We start from the raw sequence: 25,919 nt of genomic DNA on the forward strand, positions 1-25,919 counted from the left end.
GCTAGGATGCCTTGGGAAAGATGAAAGGCATCATGACAAAGAATTTCCTTCTGAGGCTAAAGATTTAAGTCTATAAGAGACTAGTGATCTAGAAAGCACTCTGAGAAGTAAACATTATAGTAGGTGGAAGTTACTTTTCCTCTATCACCATCTAATGATAGGAAACAATAGGAAGTAAGCAGAATGTCCAGTGTTTGACATAGCATTATTCTAACACTGCCTTGTTTAGAAATGAAGAAATGATCCAAGGGAACCATTTTAAGTTTCTAAGTCATCAGGGCATGAAATCCAAGTTTCTTGGAAGCCCAGTCTAGTCTTCTTCCTATTCCCTAAGGCATTCATCTTGACAAGATGGAAAGTCAATGTAATCATGTAATTTAAATAGCTATCAAGTCTCTTATCTTCTGAGACAGCATTGATAGCATTAGCATCCCTCTGCTCTACATAGAATATTTGAGAGCAGTCTTCCTAAAACTAATTTCCATGTAAAAAAAAAAAAAGAAGCATCTGCTGGATGCAAATAAGTGGAAACAAAGTACCTTCCCATCAAGTGGGAGACAGCTAAACAAAACACTGGAATAGATCATGAAGCAGAAATATAATTGAATATTACCATGTATTAATAAAAGATGCCTATGACTCATAGAAGTATGTTAAGATTTATATAAACTGCTGTTGAGTGAAGTAAGCAGAACCAAGAAAACAATAAACACATTAACTACCACAATGTTAATGGAAAGAACCAAAAAAAAAAAAAATCAAGAATTGGGCCCTGTGTAATTTAATTAGCAATTACCTTCTTTGCAGATGTGGTGACTACTTATGGATGTGGAGAACTGAACATATCATCAACCATGCTCAGTGAGTTGGCTGGTTATATTGAACCCCCTGAAGATGTGGGCTGTTGTATTTTTGTCTTCTTATCTCTAGCACCTAGGACAGTGCTGGACACATAGTAGGTGGTAGCATTTAATAAATGCTTGATGATTAATTGATGAGAGGAATGGCTTGCTGGATTGAGAAGGATTGTATTCAGAAATGAAAGTGGTGAGAAACAAAAAGTATCAATAAAAAAAGACAAAAATGTTGTGGGTTTTTTTTTTTAGTTCACCTACTCAACCAGAAGGGTAGGAGCTTAAGAATTTTCTGAGTTTTGTTTTGTTTTTTCAGTGAGGCATATAATATTCAAATGAAAGGTTTCTCTTTGTTTTGTACAAAGATATGATGCATGCCCCAAGAGGAATGAGAAAGGAGTCAGGAGGGGAAATTAGAGAAGCAGAATAATGATGAGGGGCTGGGGAAAAGAACATCCACATAACGGCGTCTGCTTACTTTTAACTAGAAGGGGTAAAAGAAAAATCAAGCACAGCTAGAATGCCCTGGGAAAAATGAAAGGTATCATGACAAAGAATTTCCCCCTGAGGCTAAAGATCCCACTTAAGTCCCTAAGAGACAAGTGATTCTGGTGTGGACTCAGAGAAATACGTATTTTAACATTCTGAAGTTCTTTTCTTCTATCACCACCTAATGATTTGATACAATAGGAAGTAAACATCTGGTCTAGGGACCAGGGAAGTGGAGGCTGGTAGATCTCTTGAGACTGGGAATTCTGAGTTAGGGTGACTGCATCATTTGAGTGTCTGCACTAAGGAAAGCAGGCATATGGTGAGCTCCTTAGGGTTGGGGTACACTGAGTTGCCTAAGGAGAGGTGAACCCTGCCCTCTGCCCCAGTTGAGAATGAAGCATGGAAAAGCTGTACTGACCAGTACTGGTAGATGACCCCTGAGTGGTCCCTTAATTTCAGACAGTACAAGATAGGAATACATTAACTCTGAGATAGATTAAACACTTTAAAATTTTCTTCACAAAACCTGTTTTGCATTTTTTTAATCGTTGTTTTTCTCCTGCCTCACTTTGAATTTCTCCATATCCTCTCATCCACATCCATCTCATTCTTCTTTACAAAATAAGCCTAAAACCTGTCTTCAAGCAGGTGATACGTAGCAAAACAACCAAAAAGGAAGAGTGAGATTGACTTCGGGAGTGAAATGTCTTCAGGGACAACTGAAGAAAGCAGAAAAATAACCCAGGGTAGCACAAGGTTAGAATGGGTTTTGGATCAATGTGATACTGAGAAGAGAGAAAATAAACACCTCCCACCTAAGAGGAAAAGGCTCCTGAGAGGAGGGGAAACAAAGAGGCAGGAAATAACAGAGGCAAATGATTAATCCTATCACAGATTGCTAAATGGGAAAGCCCTCAGGATGATGTCTCTTTGGCTGGGAAATATACTTGCTTTGTGACCGGAAACCAAAATGTGGAATGCTGTAAATGACAAAGGAAGCGGCCAAAGAAAATGAAGGGAAGAGAAAATCACCCCAATGGAGTAACTGACAAGGGTTGGGGAACTTTGTGTTCTGGGAGGTGGTCCCTGTGACTATGTGAGGATGAAAACAAAGGCAAAAAACGATTCTGGAGACAGGTGCCATCCTTTAGCATCTACAACATGCATTTGGCATTTTGTATAAGCTTCTTGGCAAGATTGATTGTCTCTCTATGTGCCTACCTCCTATTTTCCCACTCTGATTAGCAGCAACTTTAGGAAATCTTGTCTTGAAGTCAAGCAATGTTCCAGTACAAACACTGTTATACTTTATCTTGGTCAAACCACATCTGGACATCACATTTAGTTCTGGTTATCACATTTCAGGACTGTCATTGACAAGTTGGACTATGCCCCAAGGGAGGTAATCAGGATGTTAAGGGGCTTGACTCCATGCCATGGGAGGTTGTAGTCAAAGGAAGTGGGGATGTTTAGCTTAGAGAAGGGAAGACTTGAGCAGCGAGAATGATAGCCTTTTCCCAAGTAATGGAAGGGAAATCACCTGGAAGAAGAATTAGATTTGTTCAACGTATCTCCCAGAACTAAGAGCAGTCGTTAGAAGGCAGAAAGAAGCTGTTCGAGGCTTAATGTAATGGAAAAAACCTTGTGACAATCACAGGTATTCAAGAGAGTCATAGGCTGCCTTGCAGGGTCTGATCAGCTACAGTGGGATGGACGGTAACTTGACTCTAACATAGTGATGTCATTTTGGTCCTTTTCAAGAATGAAGGACAGCCACCAGACAGGGCTGCCCTCTGACAAGTGTGAGGCAGAGAGGACTCTTGTCCAGGAACCATTTAGACTACACAGTCCCCAAGGTCCTTTCCAACCCTCAGATTCAGAGATTGATTAAAGACAAATGCTTCAAAATTTTCCTAGACCTGATTTGCATCTATTTAATCACTGTGACTTTTCTCAAGCTTTCCCTTGTGTTTCTCTACATTCCCTCAGTGGAAACCAAAACTAGGTCTGATGCTTTACGTGCCTGAGTACCTCCTTGAAAGGAAAGCAACTTTTGAGGGGTCAACAATCTTCTTTTATCATATATACCAACAGAGAAAATACAGAGGAAATAAATACCAACAGACAGGGTTTCTAACTGTCTGATCATAAGCAATACATACATCACAGATCAATAGTCAACTCCAATTGTCTGACTATTACATACACACACAGTTACCAGAGAGAGAAGCACCAACACCTGGGTTTTCAAAGGGTGGGATAGAGGTGGGGGGCTCCTTGACAGCTACCCAGTCTCATCTGGCACATGAACCTTCTTCCAAAGAATAAGCTTCCAAAGCAAAACCTGACCTCAGAGTATATATACACTTTTCAGAGCTGGAGGGCATCAAGACCCTTGGCGACCCAGTGTCTCATTAGAAATTAACAAAAGGTGTGGGCCTTCCTACAAAACAAGGCTCCCCTAATCAAGCTTCCCTTAATGAGCTCCACCTGAGTCCTATTAGTGGGCAGGGAAGATCTTTAACTCACCTTACATTCCCCCAAAAGGTTTATAATGTCAATATGTCAAAGATCTATGATTTTGTTAGTGAGGCACCAATATAAATCACAGCACATCTTTAAACTTAGCGGATAAGCCCTAGAGAATTGTCTGAGGCTCAGAGGGGATAAGTAACTGGCCTATGGTCATAAAGTTAGTTTGAGAGATGTGATGTGAACTCAGGTCTTCCTGATTCCAAGTCTACCCACTATAACACATCGCCTGTCCCAGCTCCCCCACTTTCTCTCTCTCTCTCTTTCTCTCTCTTTTGCTCTCTCTCTCTCTCTACATATATGTGTATATATGATTGTATTCTATACATTTTCACTGTCACATGTATATTCTGTGTGTATATATGTACACATACATACATAATTTAATAATACAGAAACAACACCATATCTTATGTATAAATAAAATGCACACACACACGTGTATACAATACAAATCTGAATAATGCTACCATTCTACCATAAGCAGACTCAGTTTATTTTATTTTCTAGTAGTAGTAATGAATTTGTGCTGCTCTGATTTATCAACAGAAAACATTAGCAGAATGAGGTTAGAGATATAGTTTGTAGCCACAGAATAAAGTGAAAAGCAACTGGCTTGCACAGGAACCAGACCCATGACCCCAGCCATGATTCAATTGAGCTGATGGGTATCAATAAAGTGACAAGGGTTCTTTTTTGGAGGTACCATGTTTTAATGAGCTGTATGCTAATTTATCTTTTTAAAACTCTGATATAATGTTTCTACTTAAATCTGGCTGCTTTTCTTAAGAACTGAAATGATGATTTTTTTACAGAATTCTGAAAAAAGTAAGTACTGCGATTAATGTACTTTGGTGATGTCTTTTTAGTAATTACCGTTACACAAGTCAGATAGAGACCAAGTTAGTTATTCCTGGGTCTTAGCTCTTAAGCAAAATTGTATATATACTATATGACTGAGATAGGGACTTAGTGCTCTGTGATTAATTTAGTTTTCTGGATGTTTTAAATGATGGTATTTATCAACTTAAAGGACAGCAGAAAAGTGAAGCTATAAAAAATTAAAATGCAAATATTCTCCCCCTTGCCACATGACAAAGCCAATTCCAGGATTATGTCTCCACTCTCAAAGTCAGGTCCTACAAGTCACACATGCACACAAATCTCTGCATGCCTTCTTTTAGTGTTGTCATACAGCTTCCCTCTCTGTATACTTCACAGCAGCTACTTAAAAAATTACTATTATACTCTGTAGCATTTTACCAGGCAAAAAAACTTTGGCTCCAAGGGGGGAAAAAGCACACATATTAGATTTGCAAAATATAAAAGTGAAATTAATCTAACACATAGGATTTTCCAAAGAAGCAGCCAAGAAGGGATTGGTAATATCGAATCTTGGGCCAACCCATGAAGTCAAGACACATATATGATGAAATTTCAAATGTATAGTGGTATCTGCAGGCTAACTTAACTTCTGAAATTGTATATGATTTGGACACTAGACAACTAAATGGTTGCCCTACCTTTTTTGTCTCAAAGGCTGCTAAAAAATGAAATGATGAACTCCTCTGAATTGACTTTATCTTAAGAGAAATGAAAACAAGCCATGAGACAAAATCCATCTCCTACCTTGTTGTCAAAGAAACTGATCTTCCATAAAGCCTCTTTCTAATATTTACTAAATATATGGGCCATCTCCAGTTGTCCTGATCTATATCTGACCACTGGACCCAGATGACTCTGGAGAAAAAAGTGAGGCTGATGACTTTGAACAGCCTTCCCTCACTTAAATCCAATTCACTTGCATGTCATGGCATCTTCCTGATGTCATGGTCCTTTCTGAGATGAAGGACAAAAGACACCAACTATAACCCCCACAGCTAGTGTTCCCAGCCATATCAGACTTTCCCAGATCTCTTTGTCTGACGTCTCCTTTACCCCACTTTCCCTACCTATTTTTTATCTACAATCTTCCTGGCATTACTCAATCTGAACATAACCTTCCATTGTTCCACCACTTCTCCTAAGCCTTTTATTTGTCCTCATCAACACCTCCAATTCTTTCACTCTTCAATACAGTCTCACAGCATTACTCCTACCCTAATTTTACTTTGCTCCTGCTCCAACCTTAGACCCCAAATTAGCCAATTCAATTCTACGTTTCAAGTCAATTCTGAATCTATTGACCTCTTGGCCTATCACCATTCTACTTTTACCAAATGTTATCCCTGGATTGTATCCTCCATCTGCCTCCCCCACTCCTACTCATCAGAAGCTAAATACAACTCCAGGAAGTCTCACAACCATGCTGACTGGTACATTACAAACTCATGTTAACCAGTCTCTACAGGACCTTCACAACAACAATGCAGTCCTTTTCCCCCCTTCCAAACTGACCATTGCTGCTTACTCCACTGAGAAATTTGAAGCAATTTTATGTAAGATCCCTCTTCTCTGATTCTCTTCATTTAAAAACCTTTAACATTCTCTCCCCCCCCAGTCTGTCTGTCTGTGTCTCTCTCTGTGTCCCCTATCTGTCTGTCTCCATCCCCACCCCTGTCTTTGACAAAGAAGCATCCCTTCTCTTTGTCAAGACCAGCCTCTCTCCATATGCACTTGAAGACACTCACTCTCATTTTCTCCAGCAGTCTGCATCCTCAATCATCCCCTTTCTAATCTTCAATCTCCTCCTCATTGCTTCTCTACTGCCCTCAAACATGCCCTAGCCTTAAATATCTCTTCTAGACCCTATCATTCAGTCTATTTTCCTATATTTCTCCTCCCTCTTTCAGGCAAATCCCTTGAGAAATCACCTATACTTTTTGCTTCTTCTTCCTCTCCTCTAAGTGATTCCCTTTACAATCTGGCTTCCAGCTTCCTTGTTGTTTGTTGTTCAGTTGTTCTCCAGTCATCGTTAACTTTCTGTGATCCCATTTGGGGTTTTCTGGGCAAAGATGCTGGAGTTGTTTGCCATTTCCTTCTCCAGGTCATTTTACAGATGAGGAAACCGAGGCAAGTTGAGTTAAGTGACTTGCCCCAGGGTCACATAGCTAGTAAAGTGTCTATGGCTAAATCTGAACTCAGGTACTCCAGAAACAGTGCTTTATCCCCTGAAGTACCCAGGTGCCTCACTGAGAACTAACTTCCTAATGGTCATTCTGATTCCCTTTCTTCCGGTCCAAAGATCACTCTCCTTGGCAGGAAATGTATAACAAAGAAGGAGTTGAACAGTTCTGCCTTCTCTCATCATCTCTTTTCTCAAGCAGCAGTCCTATCCCTTTTTTATCTTCTTTTCCTAAAGTTTAACACACACACACACACACACACACACACACACACACACACACACACACACACACACACACACACACACACACACACCCCTCTTTTCTGTTATTCTTAGTCTTTCTTGCCCATTCAGAGTTTCAGCACTTTCTTACAGGTCTATGCCATGCATTTGTATGCAAAATAGGTTACCTGATATTGCTCCAATCTTCTTTACTTATCTTTTGGTAAACCTAAATTGGTTAATGAGCTCCCCGAAAATTTATATTGCTCAATTTACACAACTCCCTCTCTTCCTCCCTATCTGTATTTTTTCTCTTTAGATCTTCAGAATTTTATTCTTGAGAGTTTCCCATCCTTCTCATCCTTCTTCAAGAGCATCTAATCCTTCTACAGGATTTTGGTTCATAAGATCTTACCTATTCCCTCTCTTAACCCTTTGAAGGCTGATCTCCCCACATCTAGGCTACATGTCAGATCATGCCTGGCTTTTCTATCTTCTACCACAAATCCTAAGATGTAGTGATCACTTACCCCCAATATTTCCACCAATTACATACAAGCAATCAGTTTTTCTTTGTTAATGATCCAGAATAGACTTTCCCCTTGTTAAGTGCTCTACCTGTTTAAAAAAGGCAATCCTTATCCTGTATCATTATAGCAAGTAAAGAAATTATTGATGCTTAAATGAGATCTCTAACCAGTTGAAAGAATTCAGCCTAATCATCCAGAGAGTATTAACTAAATATATGAAGAATATCTGTTGTCTAGATTTCAAGTGGTTTGCTGAAAAGCCCATTGAGTAGGTCCATTAATGCCTATAAACTGGTCCAATGCTAAAGATAAAAAATAAAGTGGTTCCAGAATTGAAAGGAGAGGGAGACTAGATTGCATTTGGGAAACTGTGCAGTGGAATAATCATCTTCGATGTCATCTTCAAGTCTTCACTTCCTCTTATATACCATATTATCCAATTTGCTGCTAACATCTGTCATTTCTACCTTGGTCACATCTCTAATATATGCCCCCCTTCTCTCCTCTGACACTGCTACCATTCTGGTGCCCTCATCACCTCATGCCTAGACTACTGCAATAGCCTGCTGGTAGGTCTACCTGCCACAAATTTCTCCCCACACCAATCTATCTTTCCCTGACCTACCAATGATTTTCCTAGAGTGCAGGTCTGATCATGTCATTCCCTTTAATAAACTCCCATGACTCCCTATTAACCCCCAGGATCATATATAAAATCCTCTGGCTTTTAAAACCCTTCATAACCTGGCTCTTTCTGACTTTTCTAGGCTTCTCACAGCTAATTCCCCTCCATATACTCTGCAATTCAATGCCTCTGACTCCCTTGTTGTCATTCACACATGACCCTCCATCACAAGCCTCTGTGCATTTTCCCTAGCTGTTCCTCATGCCTGAAACTTCCTCCCTCCTTGTCACTGCTTCCCAGCTTCCCTGGCTGCTTTCAAGTCAGCTAAAGTTCCACCTCCTGAAAAAAAAAAGCCTATTCCCATCCTCTTTAATCTTAATGCTGTCCTTGAGAGCCTATCCCCAATATATATGTATAGGCAGATATCTTACTATATATGTGATATCTATATAATGATCTATCTATCTATATCTATCTCTCTATACATATATATATATATATAGAGAGAGAGAGAGAGAGAGAGAGAGAGTGATAGACTCAAAGGAATGGCACTAAGAGATAAGGAAGAAGGAAATTTCAGACATGAGAAACTGTATACACATGTATATAACATATGTGTGTATAGACAGCCAGATGGAAGATTAAACTTGGCTGGGTTCCAGTGGGTACCTGTGATTCCACATATGCATGTGTGTGTATGTGTGTGTGTGTGTATGTATGAATACTATTCTTAGCGTGCTGTCTCTTCCCATTCCACTACGACCTCCTTGAGAGGAAGGCTTGGGTTTGTTTTTTGTTTTGTTTTGATTTGGTATTCTTGCCATTCTTTGAATCCTGATGCTTAACACAGTACCCAGCACATACTGGCTGTTTAATAAATGCTTGTTGAACGACTAAGATTCTCTCTGAAGCAAATAGTAACTTTTTAACATCAGCATTCTTCTGGTGATGTGACAGGGCTACAAATCATAGAATTCCATAGCCTCTGAAGAATCAAAATTGTGGTTCATTCAAAAGGCAAAAGAAAGATATATGGCCATGAATTTTCTTTTACTTCCTTCCTTCCTTCCTTCCTTCCTTCCTTCCTTCCTTCCTTCCTTCCTTCCTTTCTTTCTTTCTTTCTTTCTTCCTTCCTTCCTTCCTTCCTTCCTCCCTCCCTCCCTCCCTCCCTCCCTCCCTTCCTTCCTCTCTATACATACATATATACATATATATACACACACACACACAAACACAGATATATATACACATACATATATCAGAGATATTTTCTTTTGTTCTCAACTGTGGGTGGGGTGAGTATGGGAGATTTTTGCTAATAGAAAAATATAAAATTTAATGTAAATAAAAGATTCATAGGCAACATGAGTAGCACAGGAAGCAGGGTAAAAGATATTTTCAAACTGATATATAACCAAAAAATGAAGGTAGAGGGAGAAGACAACAATGTAGCAAGAGCAAACAATAACCAATAAACAACTTATATACTACATTGGAAGCCCAATAACATCAAGAAAACTATGCTGGTTAGGCTGTTGTGAAGGACTGACAGGAGGAAATAGACAGGAGCTCCTCCTGCAGGATAAGTAGATATGGATGAACCATAATCGACACCACCCTGAAATGTACACTAAGCCATCAAAGTATGCAAAGAGGTAGAAATTAAAGATGTAGAAGAAAATGAGAATGGTCTGAGAAAACGTGTAGAGAAAGAAGGTAAATAAAAGAGTTCAGGACAGATGCTTGGAGGATATTAACATCCTGGGGGGCAGGAAGAACATGAATAGGCAAAGAAGACTGAGAGGACATAGTAAGACAAGTAAGAGGAGAACCAGATGATATTGTAATGTCAGGAGGTCTAAGGAGAGAATGTCAAGAAAGAAGAGGGTGGTCAGTAATGTCAGATGTGGCAGAAAGGAGGACGATGCTCACCAAGAAAAGGTCATTGAAACTAGCAATTAAGGAGTTACTGCAGAACCAAGAGAACATTGTACACAGTAACAGCAACACTGTGCAATGCACCACTATGGCAGACTTAGCTCTTCTCAGAAATACAACAATCTAAGACACTTCCAAAAGATTCTTGATGCAAAATACTATCCATATCTAGAGAAAGAACTATGGAATTTGAATACAGATTGAAGCATCATATTTTCTCTATTTTTGTTTCTTCTTTCTTGTGGTTTTTCCCTTTTGTTCTGACTCTTCTTTCACAACATGACTAACGTGGAAATATGCTTAACATGATTGTACATCCATAACCTTGTTGTCTTGGGGAGAGGGAGAGGAACGAGGGAAGGAAAATTTTGGAACTTGAAATCTCATAAAAATGAATGTTGAAAACTATCTTTACATGCAATTGGGGAAAATACTAATAAGTGGAGAAAAAGATGCTGCCAACTAGATTTTTAAATTTTATTCATTTGTTTTTAGTTTTCAGCATTCACTTTTTTAATACTGCTAATTTTAAAGAAGGCAGTTTGAATAGGTCACTGGGAATGGAATTCAGAGTGTTAGAGGTTTAAAGTAAATGAATGATGAAGAGTCAGAGGCAATCAGTGTAGACGACTATTTTAATCACTTTAATAACGAAGGTAACGAGATTGGAAAAGGGTCAGGTCCAAGAAAAGCTTTATTTAGGATTGGGGAGATGTGAGTGTAGGGGGGGAGAGTAGACAGAAAGAGTGAGATCAGGGATATGAAAGCAGAATGATGGATGAAGCAGTGTCCTCAAGGACAACAGAGGAGATGGGCTCAAGTCTAAATGGATGGATTAGCCTTGGAAAGGATTGCAATCCCATCCTCTGGGACTAGAGGAATAAAGACATAGAGAGGTTTTCCAAAACAGAGATGGGGAGATGAGACAGTTCACAACAAAGGAGCAGATGAGGTCACATGTTGAGAAAGAGGGTAGAGATGAATGGAGAAAAGAGATTTAAAATAGCATTTAACTCAGGCTGGATCTACTCTACTTGTCAACACTGTTCCACTCAAATGTCCCTGTGGTTATTACTTATATGCCTCATGATGGGTACCTATAGGAACCCAGGTAACCTAAATCATGTAAATGAGGACTCAGCCTCTCTTGAAAAGCTTCCTAGAGCCTAAGTATTAAGCAACCAATCCCAGTGTTTCCATTACTTGGCTTGGTTTTCAGAACCACATGTCTGCCTTTGATCTTCCAGGTTACTTTCAACTTCCAAACCCAGAGAATTTGATTTATTACTAGAGATGTGAAAAGGCACACTCAAGTCTCAGGGGAAGCAAACAGATCCAGTTCTGACTGCCAACCATGGGTTCAGTCATTTACAAGGTAAAGGCTATCTGGAAGGATGCCATTCTAAATAGAAGTCACAAAGGAAAAACAAAGCAATGCAAAAGAGAGGCGGGGGAAGTGGGAGAGAGAGATCATCCAGTACTAGCCTCTAACCACAGAAGAACAGCACAGAAAACCACTGTCAGTACTTGGGAGCCCAAGATGCACTACAGAACACTCCAGTGATTGTTGTATTAATAAACAATAATAGTAATATGATATTTAATAGCATTAGGAGTATTATAACTATGATGTACTATTAGTATAATAGCATTATGACAATAAAAATAAATGATACTAATTAACATTTATACAGTGCTTGAAGCTTTGCAAAATATTTTACATATGTTAGCTCATTGAATTCTTATATCAACCTTGTGCGGAAGGTACTATTATTATTATCATTCCCATTTTATAGAAGTAAACAAATACTGAAGTATGCATAAAAACTAAAGACATGAAAGAAAATGAGATTGCCAAAAAGAAGGGGTATTAGCGATGAGTTAATCAAGAGGGTCAGGGACAGAAGTTTGGGGGATATTAACCTAAGGATGAATATGAACAGGTAAAGAAAACTGAAGAAAGCCACACAAATGGGAAATTCCAGGTACTAAAGCCAATCTTATGATGGCTCATCCTTATTGGTTCATGGCTCAATGCTTCATTGTTATTCCAGATTATATTATGGCAGAAGACCAAACTGCAAGCAATTTTGAAAGATCTGTAAACTGTGGCCTGTGGAGAACCAAAAACACAATGAAGGAGGATGTCACCTGGAAAACTGGAGACTAAGGAGAAACTTGATAGCTGTCTATTTCTTGGAATTGTATGCAGAAAAGAAATGATTAAAAAAAATCTTACATGGATAGAATGTCTTACAACTTACAAGGTGCTTATCTTAGAACAACCTTACAGAGCAGGAAGCACAAGGATTACTGCTTCCATTTTACAGCTGGGGAAGCCAAGGACAAGACAGACTGAGTGATATGGCCAAGATTATCAGGTTAGTGAGCACAAACACTGGCCTTGAACCTGGGTTTTATGACTTCCAGGTCAGTGCTCTTTCCATGATGCTATATAGAGAGAAACCCTTGGGTTCCTCTGGGGAAAAGCATATGACGACTGAAAAGTTAATCACAAAAAGGCAGACCTGGTCTCAAAATTAAAAGCTCTTTCTAACTAGAATTGACCAGCAAAGAAAATGCTACCAAGTGAGATAGGAAATTGCCTCCTACTGAAGGTATTCAACCAAAGTCTAGATGACCAGCCAGCAAAAATGTTATAGAACATTTGGGCAAGTCTTAACAGGATGACATTTAGGGTTTCTTCCATTGCTAAGATTCTGCAATCCTGATCTTAATGGTATCAAGGGCAGAACTAATGTTAAAATCTTGGAAAAACAGAAAAGTCTTGTTCCTTAGCTAGGGGAAGTACAAACAACTGCTGCTCTTTCATGGTGTTAATTGAGGTAGAACTTTAAAGATAATCTAGTCCAATACTTTAATTCCTTGGAGTTCTGAAGAGAAAGTGCTACTTCCTCCAATAGAGTAGATCTACAAGCCCAGCAGGACTTAGAATGATCAGGTTAATTTGAGAGAACTTTAATATATGTCAGCATAGAAGTTCACAGCCATCTAGTCTGAAAATGACTAAATTTATTTTATATAAATAATACAGTAAATATCAGATGGTTCTAGGATTTGATGTGTGGAAGACTCATAATACCAACTTTAAAACAAGGTAAATGATGCTAACCATAGCCAGTCTTAGGGGTGTGTATATATACATATGGGTTTGTTAAAGAGTTTGTGTCTTATACATATTACCAGTCTCTTGAAAATAAAGTCTAAATTTTTGTTGTTCAGTCATGTTTGACTCTCTGTGACCCCACTGGGGGTTTTCTTAATGAAGATACTAAAGTGGTTTACAATTTCCTTCTCCAGTCCATTTTACAAATGAGGAAACTGAGGCAAATGGGATCAAGTGACTTACTCAGGGTCACACAGCTAGCAAGGGTCTGGGGCCAGATTTGAACTCAGGAAGATGAGTCTTCCTGGTTCCTAGTCCAGTGCTCTGTCCACTGCACTAACTAGTTTATGGACCCATTTAGACCCAAAGTCTAAATACACAGCATAATTTTCTTGGTTAATGAAGTACACCACAGATCAAATAGAATCTTTATTTATTCACAAGCTCAACCACTGTGTGGACATGGATAATAATAGGGAAGAAATATTGATTTGATCAAATCTTGCTCATATTATGGCTGGGGTCAGTAAATGGAGGGGGACTCAGTCTTCGACACAAGAAATAAGGTGAGAAGGTTCTTCTTTGCAAATCCAGTTCTCGTTTGGTTGCTTCCCAATCCATCTTGCACCACACCCCTCTGCTTGCTGAAAACTTGGCACACTGCTCAAGAGAATATGGTGGTCCCTATTTAAAAAAATTAGGTGGGCTGTCTGGAAAGTGTTCCTGACACATTGCCTCCACTCTTTCAAAAAGTGGCAAACAGAGTAGGCTCAAGACATCAGAACACCAGCAGGTTCCTCCCCACTTCTATTGCTGAAGGTACAAAAATACTTCCTAGGAAATTACAACTTTGCTTGAGGGATGGTACATACAAGTTATGCTTTGTATGAAGAAAACAGACTTGGACACAGAGAGAAAGAAACCTTTGTACAGGAGTGGGGAGGGGGAAATGACATCAACTTCCTAATGTATATCCTGTTGAGAAAGATAAACACATAGAAACCAACCAACCTGAAGTTCTGCATGAACTGTCGGAACTTGTCCACCCTCTTTGCCAGGGGCACGATAACGTTGATAAGTGTGTTGGCCATGTTGAGTTTTTCATTTTTTACTTTCATGATGGGGCCAAATGGTCGGAATAAGACAAGTCGTTTGAATTCATGTTTTTGGTCCCCTTTGAATGTGAGCTCGTACAAAGTGCCTTTATCCTTTTCTGTTCTGTATATCCCTGTAAGAAGAACAGGATATGTTGATTTTTTTTTTAATATGAATATCTGGCTGCTGGAGCAGCTTTGATAGCTGAGAATATAAAGTCAATCTCTTCTTTTGGGGGGGAGGAGGGTTCATAAGATAAAACCAAAATTTTAAATTAACTTTTTCATCCTGGCATTTTCCCTGGCTATCCCCCAAGCCCGGAACTCTCTCCCTCCTCATTTCTACTTCCTGGTCTCTGGCTTCCTTCATGGTTCAGCTAAAGTTCCACATTCTTTGAAAAGCTTTTCCAGGTCTTCCTTAATCTACATGCCTTTCTTCTAGGATTATCTCCAGTTTATCCTGTGTATAGCTCATTTGTACATGACCATTTGCACGTTGTCTCTCACGTTAGATTGTGAGCTCCTTGAGGGCAGGGATTATCTTATGCCTTTCTTTGTATCATCAGCACTTAGCACCATGCCTGGCATTTAGTAGATGTTTAATACATCTTCATTAATTGAATTCACAAAGTAATTTTGATCTACAACGCTCCTAAATGAAAATATCATAAGAAGTACCAACTATTATGGATAATCCTTAGAAGTTATAAATAGGAAGCATGATATAATGGAAAGAGCAATGGATTTGAAGGCAAAGGACCCAAGTTCAAATCTCATCTCTATAACCTACTTCATGTGTGTCATAGGGCAAATCTCCTAAGGTCTATGGTTCTCAGTTTCCTCATCTGGAAAACAAAGAGGTTGAATTAGTTGACCTGTGAAGTCCCTTCCAACTCTAAATTTATGATCCTGTGACTAAAATATTCATGATTAAGCCTTGCCCTTGAACATTCTGGAGTTGGTTTGGGTCTTCTGCAAGAGGGTCAGAAACAACTCTCACAGCTACCACCATTGCTGTCATGATAGATCACATCTAAGGTGCTAAGTTGTTTTTCAACCCTAGTACTCAATCTGAGAGATTCATCTAGCAATATTCACAGTACAGGCTAAGGCATGTATGTTCTGTCTCATTCCCAAGAGCCTTTCCGATGCCAGGATTCCACCAGGCCACACTTCTTCAAAGACAAATAATTTTTCCATTCATGTCTTATATTCCACCCTCCAACACAACCACAGCAGAGCAGCAGCAATGAATTCAAGGCCATGCAGATAGATTATTAATAACTACTAGATTAATTATTAATTACTGATTAATTAATTAATAGATAAATTTTTGAATTATTAAACAATATGCTCCATAAGATCAAGGACTATGACTTAAATAGATTTTGTATCTATGCCAACCTCAAACATGTGTCTTCCCAAAGTAAAGAGTTTAAAAATTTCCTAACTTGAATTAGGGTGGGTGGACAGTGATAATGGACAATGAAAAGAAGGCAGAATTATACGATTCCTATTTTGTGCCTGTTTCCTCTATGAAAGGAAATGATTGCAAAAACAGTTAATGGGGAATTGAAACCTAAGATAGTGCTAATAGTCATAGAAAGCTTAGTTATCTTCAAAGAACTCAAGTAAGTAGACTCAGAAGAACTATGAGCCACATGCCAGTGTATTGAAAAAATTTGAAACCCAGAGTTGAAAAGGACCTCAGAGATCAACCCACATGGGAGTAGAAATTACCTTAATAACACTGACATCACCATCATCACTAAGTACTTTAAGACTTACTAAGCACTTTATGTATAGTATCTCATTTGATGTTCACAACAACATAAGGTAAATGCCATTACTATTCTCCTTTAATAGATTTTAAGAAAGCAGCCAGATCAGCCATATTTACTCCTTCATTCCTCTCCAGTTTCTGCTTCTGCATTTCTTCCTGTTTCCGTGGGCTTCTTTCTCTTCCATGCTCCTACACCCTTCATTCCTTTTCAGCTTCCTTTTATGCGTTTCATCCTCCTTTAGAATATAAGCTTCTGAGGAGCAGGGACTAACTTTCTATTTACTTTTATCAGTATTTCCAGCACTTTGCACTAAGACATAGTAAGTATTTCATAAATGCTTGTTGGCTTGGCTTGGCTTGACTTGACTACAGACCAGGAAACTGAGGTTAAGAAAGTTTAAGTGACCGGTCTAGGATCACACAGCTAGTATCAGAAGCATTATTCAACACAGGTCTTCCTGACTCCAAATCTGACATTCTAGCTGAAAATTGTCAATGAGCCTTTCTCTGATTAACTCCCCTGATAGGGAGCCCACTACTTTATGAGGCAGCCCAGGTTACATGTAGAACTCTCAAATATCTACAAAGTTTTTCCTTATTTCAATCTGAAATGCATCTCTCCACAAAGTATACATATTGATCCTAATTCTGGCCTCTGCAGTCAAACAAGACACATTCCTGAAGATGGTTCCACCCTCCAAGTTTTATCTTCTTCAGGCTAAACAGACATCACAAGTTCCTTCCAAGTGATACTTATACTTCATGGTTTTCATTCCTATTACCATTCTGGTCTATACTCCTCTAATGACAGTACAGTTTTTCGATATCTTTACTAAAATGTGTCACCTAATTACAGAAATACAAATTAAAATAATTTGGAGGTACCAACTTATACCCATCAGATTAACTAAGATGATAGAAAAGAAAAACGACAAAGGTTGGAGAGAATGTGGTACAAATGGGTTCACTGTTGATAGAGCTGTGAACTAGTCTGGCAAACAATTCAGAGATATGCCCAAAGGGCTATGAAAACTGTGCATGCACTTTGACCCAACAATACTACTAATAGTCTATACCTAAAGGAGAACAAAGGAAAAGGAAAAGGACCCATACATACAAAATGTTTTTTTTTTGTGGTGGTAATGAATTGGAAACTGAGCTGATGCCCATCAATTGTGGAATGACTGAACAAGTTATGGTATATGACTGTGATAGAAAACTATTGTGTTGTAAGAAATGATGGAGGGGATAGTTTCAGAAGAACTTGGGAAGACTTATATGAACTAATACAAAGTAAAATAAGGAGAATAATGTACACTGTAATAGCAATACTATAAACTGTGAAAGACTTAGTAACTCACATCAAAACAAAGATTCACCAGAACTTCAAAATATTCATGATGAAAAATGCCATCCGTCTCCAGATAGTGAACTGATGGACTCAGAATGCCGACTAAAGCATATTTTTCCTTTCTTTATTTTTTGCATGACTTCATATGCATAATGGGTACCATATTTCTTGCCATCTCAATGGGTGGTTAGGGAAGGAGGGAGTTTGAAACTGAACAAAAAAATAAAATTAAAAAAAACAACAACTATGAGCTGGAAAAATGGACTATTTTTCAAAAGTAAACAACATCCAATATAATCAAAATATGGTTTCATGATTAAAAAAACTTTAAAATATGTATCAAATCTTGCAAATTTAGTAACTAAATTGTGTAAAACAAATGACTGCAGCAAAAGAGGCTCATTATAAGCATTTTGAAGGTATAAAAAATTGTAAAGTATATTGTATGCCAATGAATTTTATAATCATAAATAGATAAATGGAGTTGGGGGAAAAGAAAAAAAGCATTACCCAGAATTAAACATGATACTAGAGACCTGATCTGACTAGGACAGGACTCATTGGAATTATTAAGTTTCTTTTCTTGAAAACTAATGTTGTTGTGAGTAAGCTGCTATATAAATATTAAAACATTATATATTAGTAAGTAGCTGTTATCACCATCATGCTTTGTTTAATGCAATATAAGAATGCTTTAGCTTTAGGGACTGTCATATCACATTTGTGACATATGATGCTTATAACTAAAGAAAACCTCAGGTCTGTTTCATATTGATGGTTGTACATAATATGTCACCTGTCCTTGTAATTAGAAAGATGAATGTTTTAAATCCAGGTGTATAACATTGAATTTACGCCTATTAAATTTTATCACATTAGATTCAACCCATCATTCTAATCTGTTGAGATTTCTTGGGTCCTGATTCTGTCATCCATTATAATGGCTATTACCTTCAGAGCCATATCCTCCATGAATTTGACAAGTATGCCATCTATATACTTAACCAAGTCATTGCTGATTTTTAATGGCTAGATAAAACAGGACCAAGGACAGAGAGCCCCAAGGCATTCTACTACAGACCTTTAAGTTGTCGTTGATTCATTAGTGCTGCTTTTTCATATTCTTAATTCCCTTTCCCAACCAGTGTAAACCAAAAGCCCTTTGAGTCACAACATCATTATTATTCTCAAGCACTAGCTGAGCAGAAATATTGGTTTTCTCTTGAAAAGATGAGAGCACTATCTCTCTTTCTAGCCATACTTTGAGAAGCCAAAAAAGCCCTTCAAGGTAAAAGATAAGGAGGAAAATTTCTCTCTGCATATCATGCCTGGACAGGCTAAATAGAACTCTTGGCTGAATTTCCTTGAGGGAGGGGTGCCAGCAAACAAATTTCTGCAGGGATTTCACACAAACAGACTGAGGTGAAAGAAATAGGTAAATTCCCTGAGTGGTAGCCATATTTCTTTTTGAAACACATCAAGACACTGTGTAAAGGAGAGCCAGGAACCATCAAGATCTAAGGACATAGGCAGAAGACTGGACAAGAGGTGAGCAAAAATCAAGAAGCCAGAAACTAAGGAGTGTTATAGTGAATGGATGGTGAATTCTGCAACAAATACAGTACCAATTCTATACTGATTTAAGATTTACAAAGCATTTTCCTTGAAACCTTGTAAGATAGATAGTACATATATAGATAGTACATACATATAATACAAATATTAGCTATTGTTATTATCACTGCATAAAAGGTATATTTTGAATTTAGGTATATATTATCAGTGCATAAGAGGTATATTTTGAATTTTCCTCTACATTATATTGTCCCTCCAGCCTAGTGGTTTCCATTTAATGATTCATGAATCCTTTGGGAGTTGGTTATGATGGACTTTGCTCCAAAAATCCTTTATTGGCACCTTAAACAGTAAATAATTGCCCAATCATATTACAAATATATTTTTCTCTATGACAACAAGTCTGTGCATGCTTGAAGCATTATTGGCTTGTTTTCACAGTAACTCAAAATTGTAACAATCATGTGCCCAATGATTTTGGTGTTCATGCAACGATTACATCAAACTCTAACCACTTCTGACTAAGTGCAATATGTTCTTACAGTTTCTCCACCTGTCATCAAATTGTTTCCAAACCATCAAAAGGGTTCAGCATTCACATACAAACTGATTCCCAGTGGATGGTCAGATGCATGTGTATGTCCTCATTTGCTTTCTGTATAGTACACTAAAATAGCTTCCTCATTCCCCTTTGCTACCCTGTAATTGTACCTCATCAATTGAGTAATCATGTGATCAGGATGCTATAAACATTTTCATTCTTGCAGTACAAATGTCAAGCTATTTGAAAACCATGATAGCTAGGCATTATAAGCCAACTTGAAACGATCAGGGAAAATTACAACCATTTGTCAGAAACAAACCCAATACTGCCTCTCATCACAGTACTATTTTCTGAATTAAACTTATCTTCTGCTTATATTACTGTTCTTCTAACTGGAGTACTTTCAAATGAACTGACTGGCAATGTTGGTCAGTAATTAAGTAGAGTTTCTGTGAGAGTATAGCTAATTGGTGTGCCAGTGGTGGAAGAAAAAGTCATATCTGAAAAGATTCTTTCCTTACAAATGTTAATGTATTCATTCTCTCTCTCTCTCTCTCTGCCCCAAATATAAATAAACAAAAAACATAACATGTAAACACACACATTGTTAAAAGTGAAGTAATATATGCAACTACATTTTTAATATATTGATCATTTGGTACAACACATCATTAGCCAGTAGACTATTTATATTGTAACGTTATTCATATTCATCATTTAATTAGATAGCTAAAAAAAATTTAATTTTTCACCTCTCAGCAAGAAAACTTGTAAAATTCTCCTAACATTTTCTACTGCATATTTGTGTGAGCAAGCATGTTCACTTTATTCTTGTTTTAAATCAAAATGCAGAAAAAATTCTATACATAATAAGATTTAAGACTATGTCCATCTGATGTTGAGCCAAATATTGCAAGCCTTTGTTCAAATATAAAAATCCAACACCAAAATTAAGCTTCAATATAATCATTATATTATATTAAACATTTTCCACGTTGGAACCCATTTCGTTAAAATGTTACTTACATTTAACAAAATCCACAGAATCAATTGAACATGAAGTCTTTCCAGTAACAGCAAGTCTTACGAGATCTTGCTGGATTACTTTTAATTCTTACAGAATGCACCACATAAAATATTCATAATTATTTTATAATTAGAGTTTTATAATTTTATATTTAGAATTTTCATAATCATGGGTAACTTATCTGTGTTATAATTATATAATATAAATTTGAATTTGAAGTTTTAGGTGGCAGAAGTTATCATTGCAGTTATTGGTTATTTGTCATTCATTTTCAAAGGGGATCAATAATAACATGAGGTGATGTCTTGACTTGTGGGTGAATTGGATTTAAGTGAAGCAGAGTTGGGTAAAGTCATCACTCTTCCCGAGTCACAGAAGTCTTGCAGTAGGACAACAGTCAAAATGGCTGGTGATGGCTCAGGATGCAGTAGATGACCTTGGCATCTCTAATGGCTGACCAGCCTCTAAATGCTCCACAGTACCTACTTCAGTTGACTTCACGGCCAATGGAACAAATTGTTCTCATCTGCCTATTCTGCTGGGGAGAACCTTCACATGCTTGGGGTAGACATTCCTCTAACTCACTGACAGGTTTGAGGCCTGTTGATTATCCTCAACCAGGTTTGGCCCATCTGCCAAGATGGTTTTACTATACTGTGGCAACTGTGCATGCTAGAGTTTCTTGGAGCCACAGGTGAGAGTTGGGTGAAAGGTGGACACCAAAGGTGGATGAGCAGCCCTGAAAAAGCACTTATTAAATAAATCTAAAAGAATATTATTATTAAAATACCCTGAGGGACCGTGACACATTTTTTTGTTGTTGATGAAAGGGGCTAATGAAATCCCCCCCCCAAAAAATTACTAGGAATCATTGCACTAGACTACACTCCTTTAGGCATGCCTGGGAAATGATTGTTGTTAAAGCATAAATTAAAACAACCTGAGTACAAAAAGCCCAGCAATAACTCTGGATTAAATTGTTTCCCTCACCAATACTCCACTGAGGAGATTATAGATCCTAATTGGCATTAACCCCACCCTCTACCAGAAAAACACAAATCAATGTTCACATGGCGGGGTGGGAAATCTGATTTCCCAAGACAAAAGTGTCCACCTACTATGGAGATCAGAGACATCAATTTGTGGGTCTACTGAAAATTCCCTTCAAAGTGATTAACAGAAACAGAAGCATGCATTCATAATAGCAAACTGACAATCTATCAATCCAAAAGGAGCATCCTTACCTATTAGACCACTTATCTGTCCACAATATTGACCAAATCTTCCACAACAAAACACAAAATCCAAGGAAACCATCAACCAGGGAATGCTCCAGACAACAGTCTTGACTTATGTGCTGCAAGTTTCAGGATGCACTTAAGCTTCCCATCCTTTGGTTCTCCATGAAGTGTGGAGAAGATTACTCATTCTTTGAGGAGGAAAAGAGGAAGAGATGCCCTCCTAATACTACTAAAGAAAAGTCTGAATTACCAATAAAATTATGACTATCCATTACCCTTATTCCATCAAAGAAAATCCAGTAGAATGTGGTTTCCAGCCAAGAGATGAACTCTACATTCTCTCTATCTTCTGATTCCGAAGCACAAGTCAACAGATAGGTATTGCTCTAGCCCAAGGATCAATAAACATAGCATAAAGTCACTGGCATCATTCCTGGTGGCATTGTGTATATGCACTGGAAATGACACATTTTGACTCCACTAAGATTTCTGCTCAGGCTTCCTCACAAATTCAATAAAGCATGATTCAAAGGTTTGGGCTGCAGGTTTCCTTAGGAAAGTCATTCTACACTTCTTGATACTTGCCAAAGTCAATACTTTCTAGGGTAGCCTGCTCTCCAAATCACTGCTTTGGTCAGAGTAGATACCTGGGCAAAGAATCCAAACACAGAGAAAATCTCTCATAGCATTTTAGTATTTGTAGAAAATTTCCAGTTCCTGGTTTGCCTGTGTATTGCAGGTGAAATGATTGGTCACCAGTGGGACGTGGCTTGTTTATTATCTCATTCTAAAGATGGGGGGAGGCAAATGCAACTGAACATAAACTCCAAAAACCTGTCACTGGTTTTTTCACCAATTGCTTTGTAAGCTCTGTACCTGTCTAGCAAAGTACTCTACTTCATAGCTATGTCTTCTGCCATTTTCCCTACACAAAGCTACCCTCAAAAATATTTCGCTTGAATCTTCAAGATTGTTACCTTCCTCTGGAATCTATAGGCCAGTGTTCCTACCAGCAGGTATGTTAATGACAATCTATGTAACCGCTAATACAAAAAAAAAAAAAAAACCAAACCTACATCAGTGGCAAAATTCAACTTTATTTTATTAACACTTTTTATCAAATTTCATCAGGAAAATGACATTCCCTATTGTTGATTTTCTTTCCCTCTTTTCTTTTTCCATTTTTTTGGCTTTTGCAAACAGACTAAAATTACTTTTACTTTTAGTTCTTTTAACTTTGTTCCTGCACTATGTATTAATACAAGATTAGCTTCAAGGAATCATTAAATTAATGTCAGTTCTCTACTTGCCATAATTAATCCTAAATGGTGTTATTCAAAGTAGTTCTTATGCAAGGCTCAAAATAAATGAATACCTTACATCCCTTTTAGCCAAAGGCATGTCTCAGAGGTGATCAAAAGGTAGGCATAAGAACTATAGAAACCCACCTGGAAATCATATTCCTCTGAAAACTACTGGGAAGTATTTACCTAGTAGGTTTCTTTTTTTCTTTTCTGGCCCATTTTTTAAACATCTTGGGTCTGCTGTCAATAAACACATCTGTTCCCAACCTGGTGGAACAGTATTTTATCTGTCATAACCCAGAGCCCTCTCTTCAATACTGCCCATCATGGACTGGTGATAGTAAGATCGCGCCAAAAAGCATTTGGTTTCTGGGCATGGAGCAAAGCATGTGTCTGTTTGCCAAGTTAGCAGTTGTGGACTGTGCAGTGGTTTTCTTGTACTAATTATACTATTTATGTCCAATAATCAGATGAAACAGAGACCAGAGGATGAAGTGAACACATTCTCCGAGATTTTTACCCCCAAAAGTTTCTTGAAGAGGAGACATAAAGCTAAAAGAGTACAAAGAATTAGTAAACACACAAGTCTGCTCTGTGAACAATTTACCTCTAACGGCATTAACAGAATCACAGAACTGGAGGGGATGGGGAGGCTTCTGAGAACAACTCCTGAAAGTTCACGATCTGAATCATTCAGTCTTTGGTTGAAAACATCCATTGAAGGGAACCTAGTATGTGAGGGCATATCCCGTTTTGCTTCTAGTCAGCTGTAATTATTAGAAAGTTTGCGCTTTAATTAAGCATAAATTTCCAGTCTACTGAGTCCTGGTCCTGGGTTCAAATTTAGTCTGACATTTACTACCTCTGAAACCGTAGGCAAGTCACTGAATCTCCATAGGCTTCAGTTTCCTCATTTGTAAAATAAGGATGTAAGACTAGATCACTTATAAGATATCTTCCAGTTCTAAATTTATCATTTTCTGATATTTCTCCCAGGGCAGATAGGTGACTCCATAGTGTATAGAGTGCTAAGCCTGGAGTCAGAAAGACTCATCTTCCAGAGTTCAAATCTGTCCTCAGCCACTTACTAGCTGTGTGACCCTGGGCAAGTCACTTAACCCTGTTTGCTTCAATTTCCTCATTTGTAAAATGAGCTGGAGAAGAAAATGGCAAACCAATCCAGTATCTTTGCCAAGAAAACCCCAAATGAAGTCACAAAGGGTAGGACAGGACTGAAATGACAGAAGAACAAAAATTGGTGTGTGTGTGTTGGGGGACGGATGGAGCATTAGTAACTGGGAGTGGGGAGAGGATCAGTCAAAGTCCTATACTGGAGATACCTTCAAAGTACTAGTATAATCACACAAATTTTATTTATCCTTTCTGGACCAGTTTTTTCACTTACAAAAAAGGCATTTGGAATAGACAGCCACTAGGGTCCCTTCCAACTCTAAACTTATGAACCTTGATCCATAGATCTTGATCTATGGTCTGCATTGATGTAGGAAGCACATACAATGGGTGAAATCACACCTGTTTTGAAATATTCAAGTCACTTTACCTAGACCAACACCTTAAAAGGCCCCCAAATCCCATCCACTCAAGCAGTAACTAATTATCATATACAAAAGTCTGGATCCTTTTCACTGTCTTTACCAGGGCAGAGAGTTAGGGAGGGTTCTATTGTTTTCCATCCCCAGATGGTTGAGTCGGGCAGCAGTTTGTGCTGCTGCACTAGGCAGCACTAGGAAGCCTCATAAAGGAACTGAGACTGCTGCCTTGATACTGCTGGTGGAAGAAGGGACTGTTAGAGGAGAGGCCTCAGTAGCTCATGGTGGAGGCTTGCTTGGGCTGGCACCTTAACAGAGAACTAAAGACTCTGACAAATGGAAGTCAGACATAATCAATGCTTATTGATGATTTATTAATTTTGTATTATACAAAGAGCTTTCCTCATAACAATCTTCTCAAATAGGAGTTATCTCCAACTTATGGAGGAGAAGTTGAAACCCAGGAAGGTAAAAATAGCTAAAGTGTTGGAGTCAGGATTGAAATTCAGTTCTATTAACCCCCTGGTGAGCAGTCTTTTCACTACCACATGCTGCCTCTTACTGGGCCAAACTCTGAAGAAGAAAAATACTTAGGGTTCTTGATAGGATTCAACTATACACCAACAGTGAGGCAAAAAAAAAAAAAAAAAAAGGAAGCTTAGATGCCACATATCCAGCAAATGCATTTGCTTCCAGATGGCTAGCTAAGGAGTATGGGTACTTTATTTTGACAACTATAAGGGTTCTTGGCATACAAATGCCCATTTCTCTCATGCCAATGTAAACACCCTTTCTCATATCATTGTTAAAGACCATTACAGGACACTGAGTTTAAAAAAAGTATAAGGGTGACTATATATTGACATCCTCCTATCTGATCTCTGTCTCTTCCCTTCACCCTCCCCCTCCCTTTTTTCCTCTCCTCTCTCTCCTCCTTTTCTTTCACGTTCTCCTTCTTTTCTTTCTTTCTTTCTTCTGTCTCTTTGTCTCTCTGTCTCTCTTTCCCTCTTTCTCCTCCTTACCTTTTTCTTCTCTCTTCTCTCTCCTTCCTCTTTACCTCACT

General features: G+C 38.2%; 1 protein-coding gene across 19 annotated transcripts in view; it reads right to left on the reverse strand.

The window, feature by feature from the left end:
* The window catches only part of CSGALNACT1 (chondroitin sulfate N-acetylgalactosaminyltransferase 1), a 409,995-nt gene that overhangs the window by 56,347 nt on the left and 327,729 nt on the right, over positions 1-25,919 (reverse strand). For all 19 annotated transcript variants that reach the window (XM_072635001.1, XM_072634999.1, XM_072634991.1 and 16 more), the window contains one exon: positions 14,399-14,615. In XM_072635001.1, the coding sequence (XP_072491102.1) occupies positions 14,399-14,615 (217 nt within the window). The remainder of the gene's footprint in view (positions 1-14,398; positions 14,616-25,919) is intronic.

Source organism: Notamacropus eugenii, chromosome 1 (genome assembly GCF_028372415.1).
Source record: "Notamacropus eugenii isolate mMacEug1 chromosome 1, mMacEug1.pri_v2, whole genome shotgun sequence".
Lineage (NCBI taxonomy): Eukaryota > Metazoa > Chordata > Mammalia > Diprotodontia > Macropodidae > Notamacropus > Notamacropus eugenii.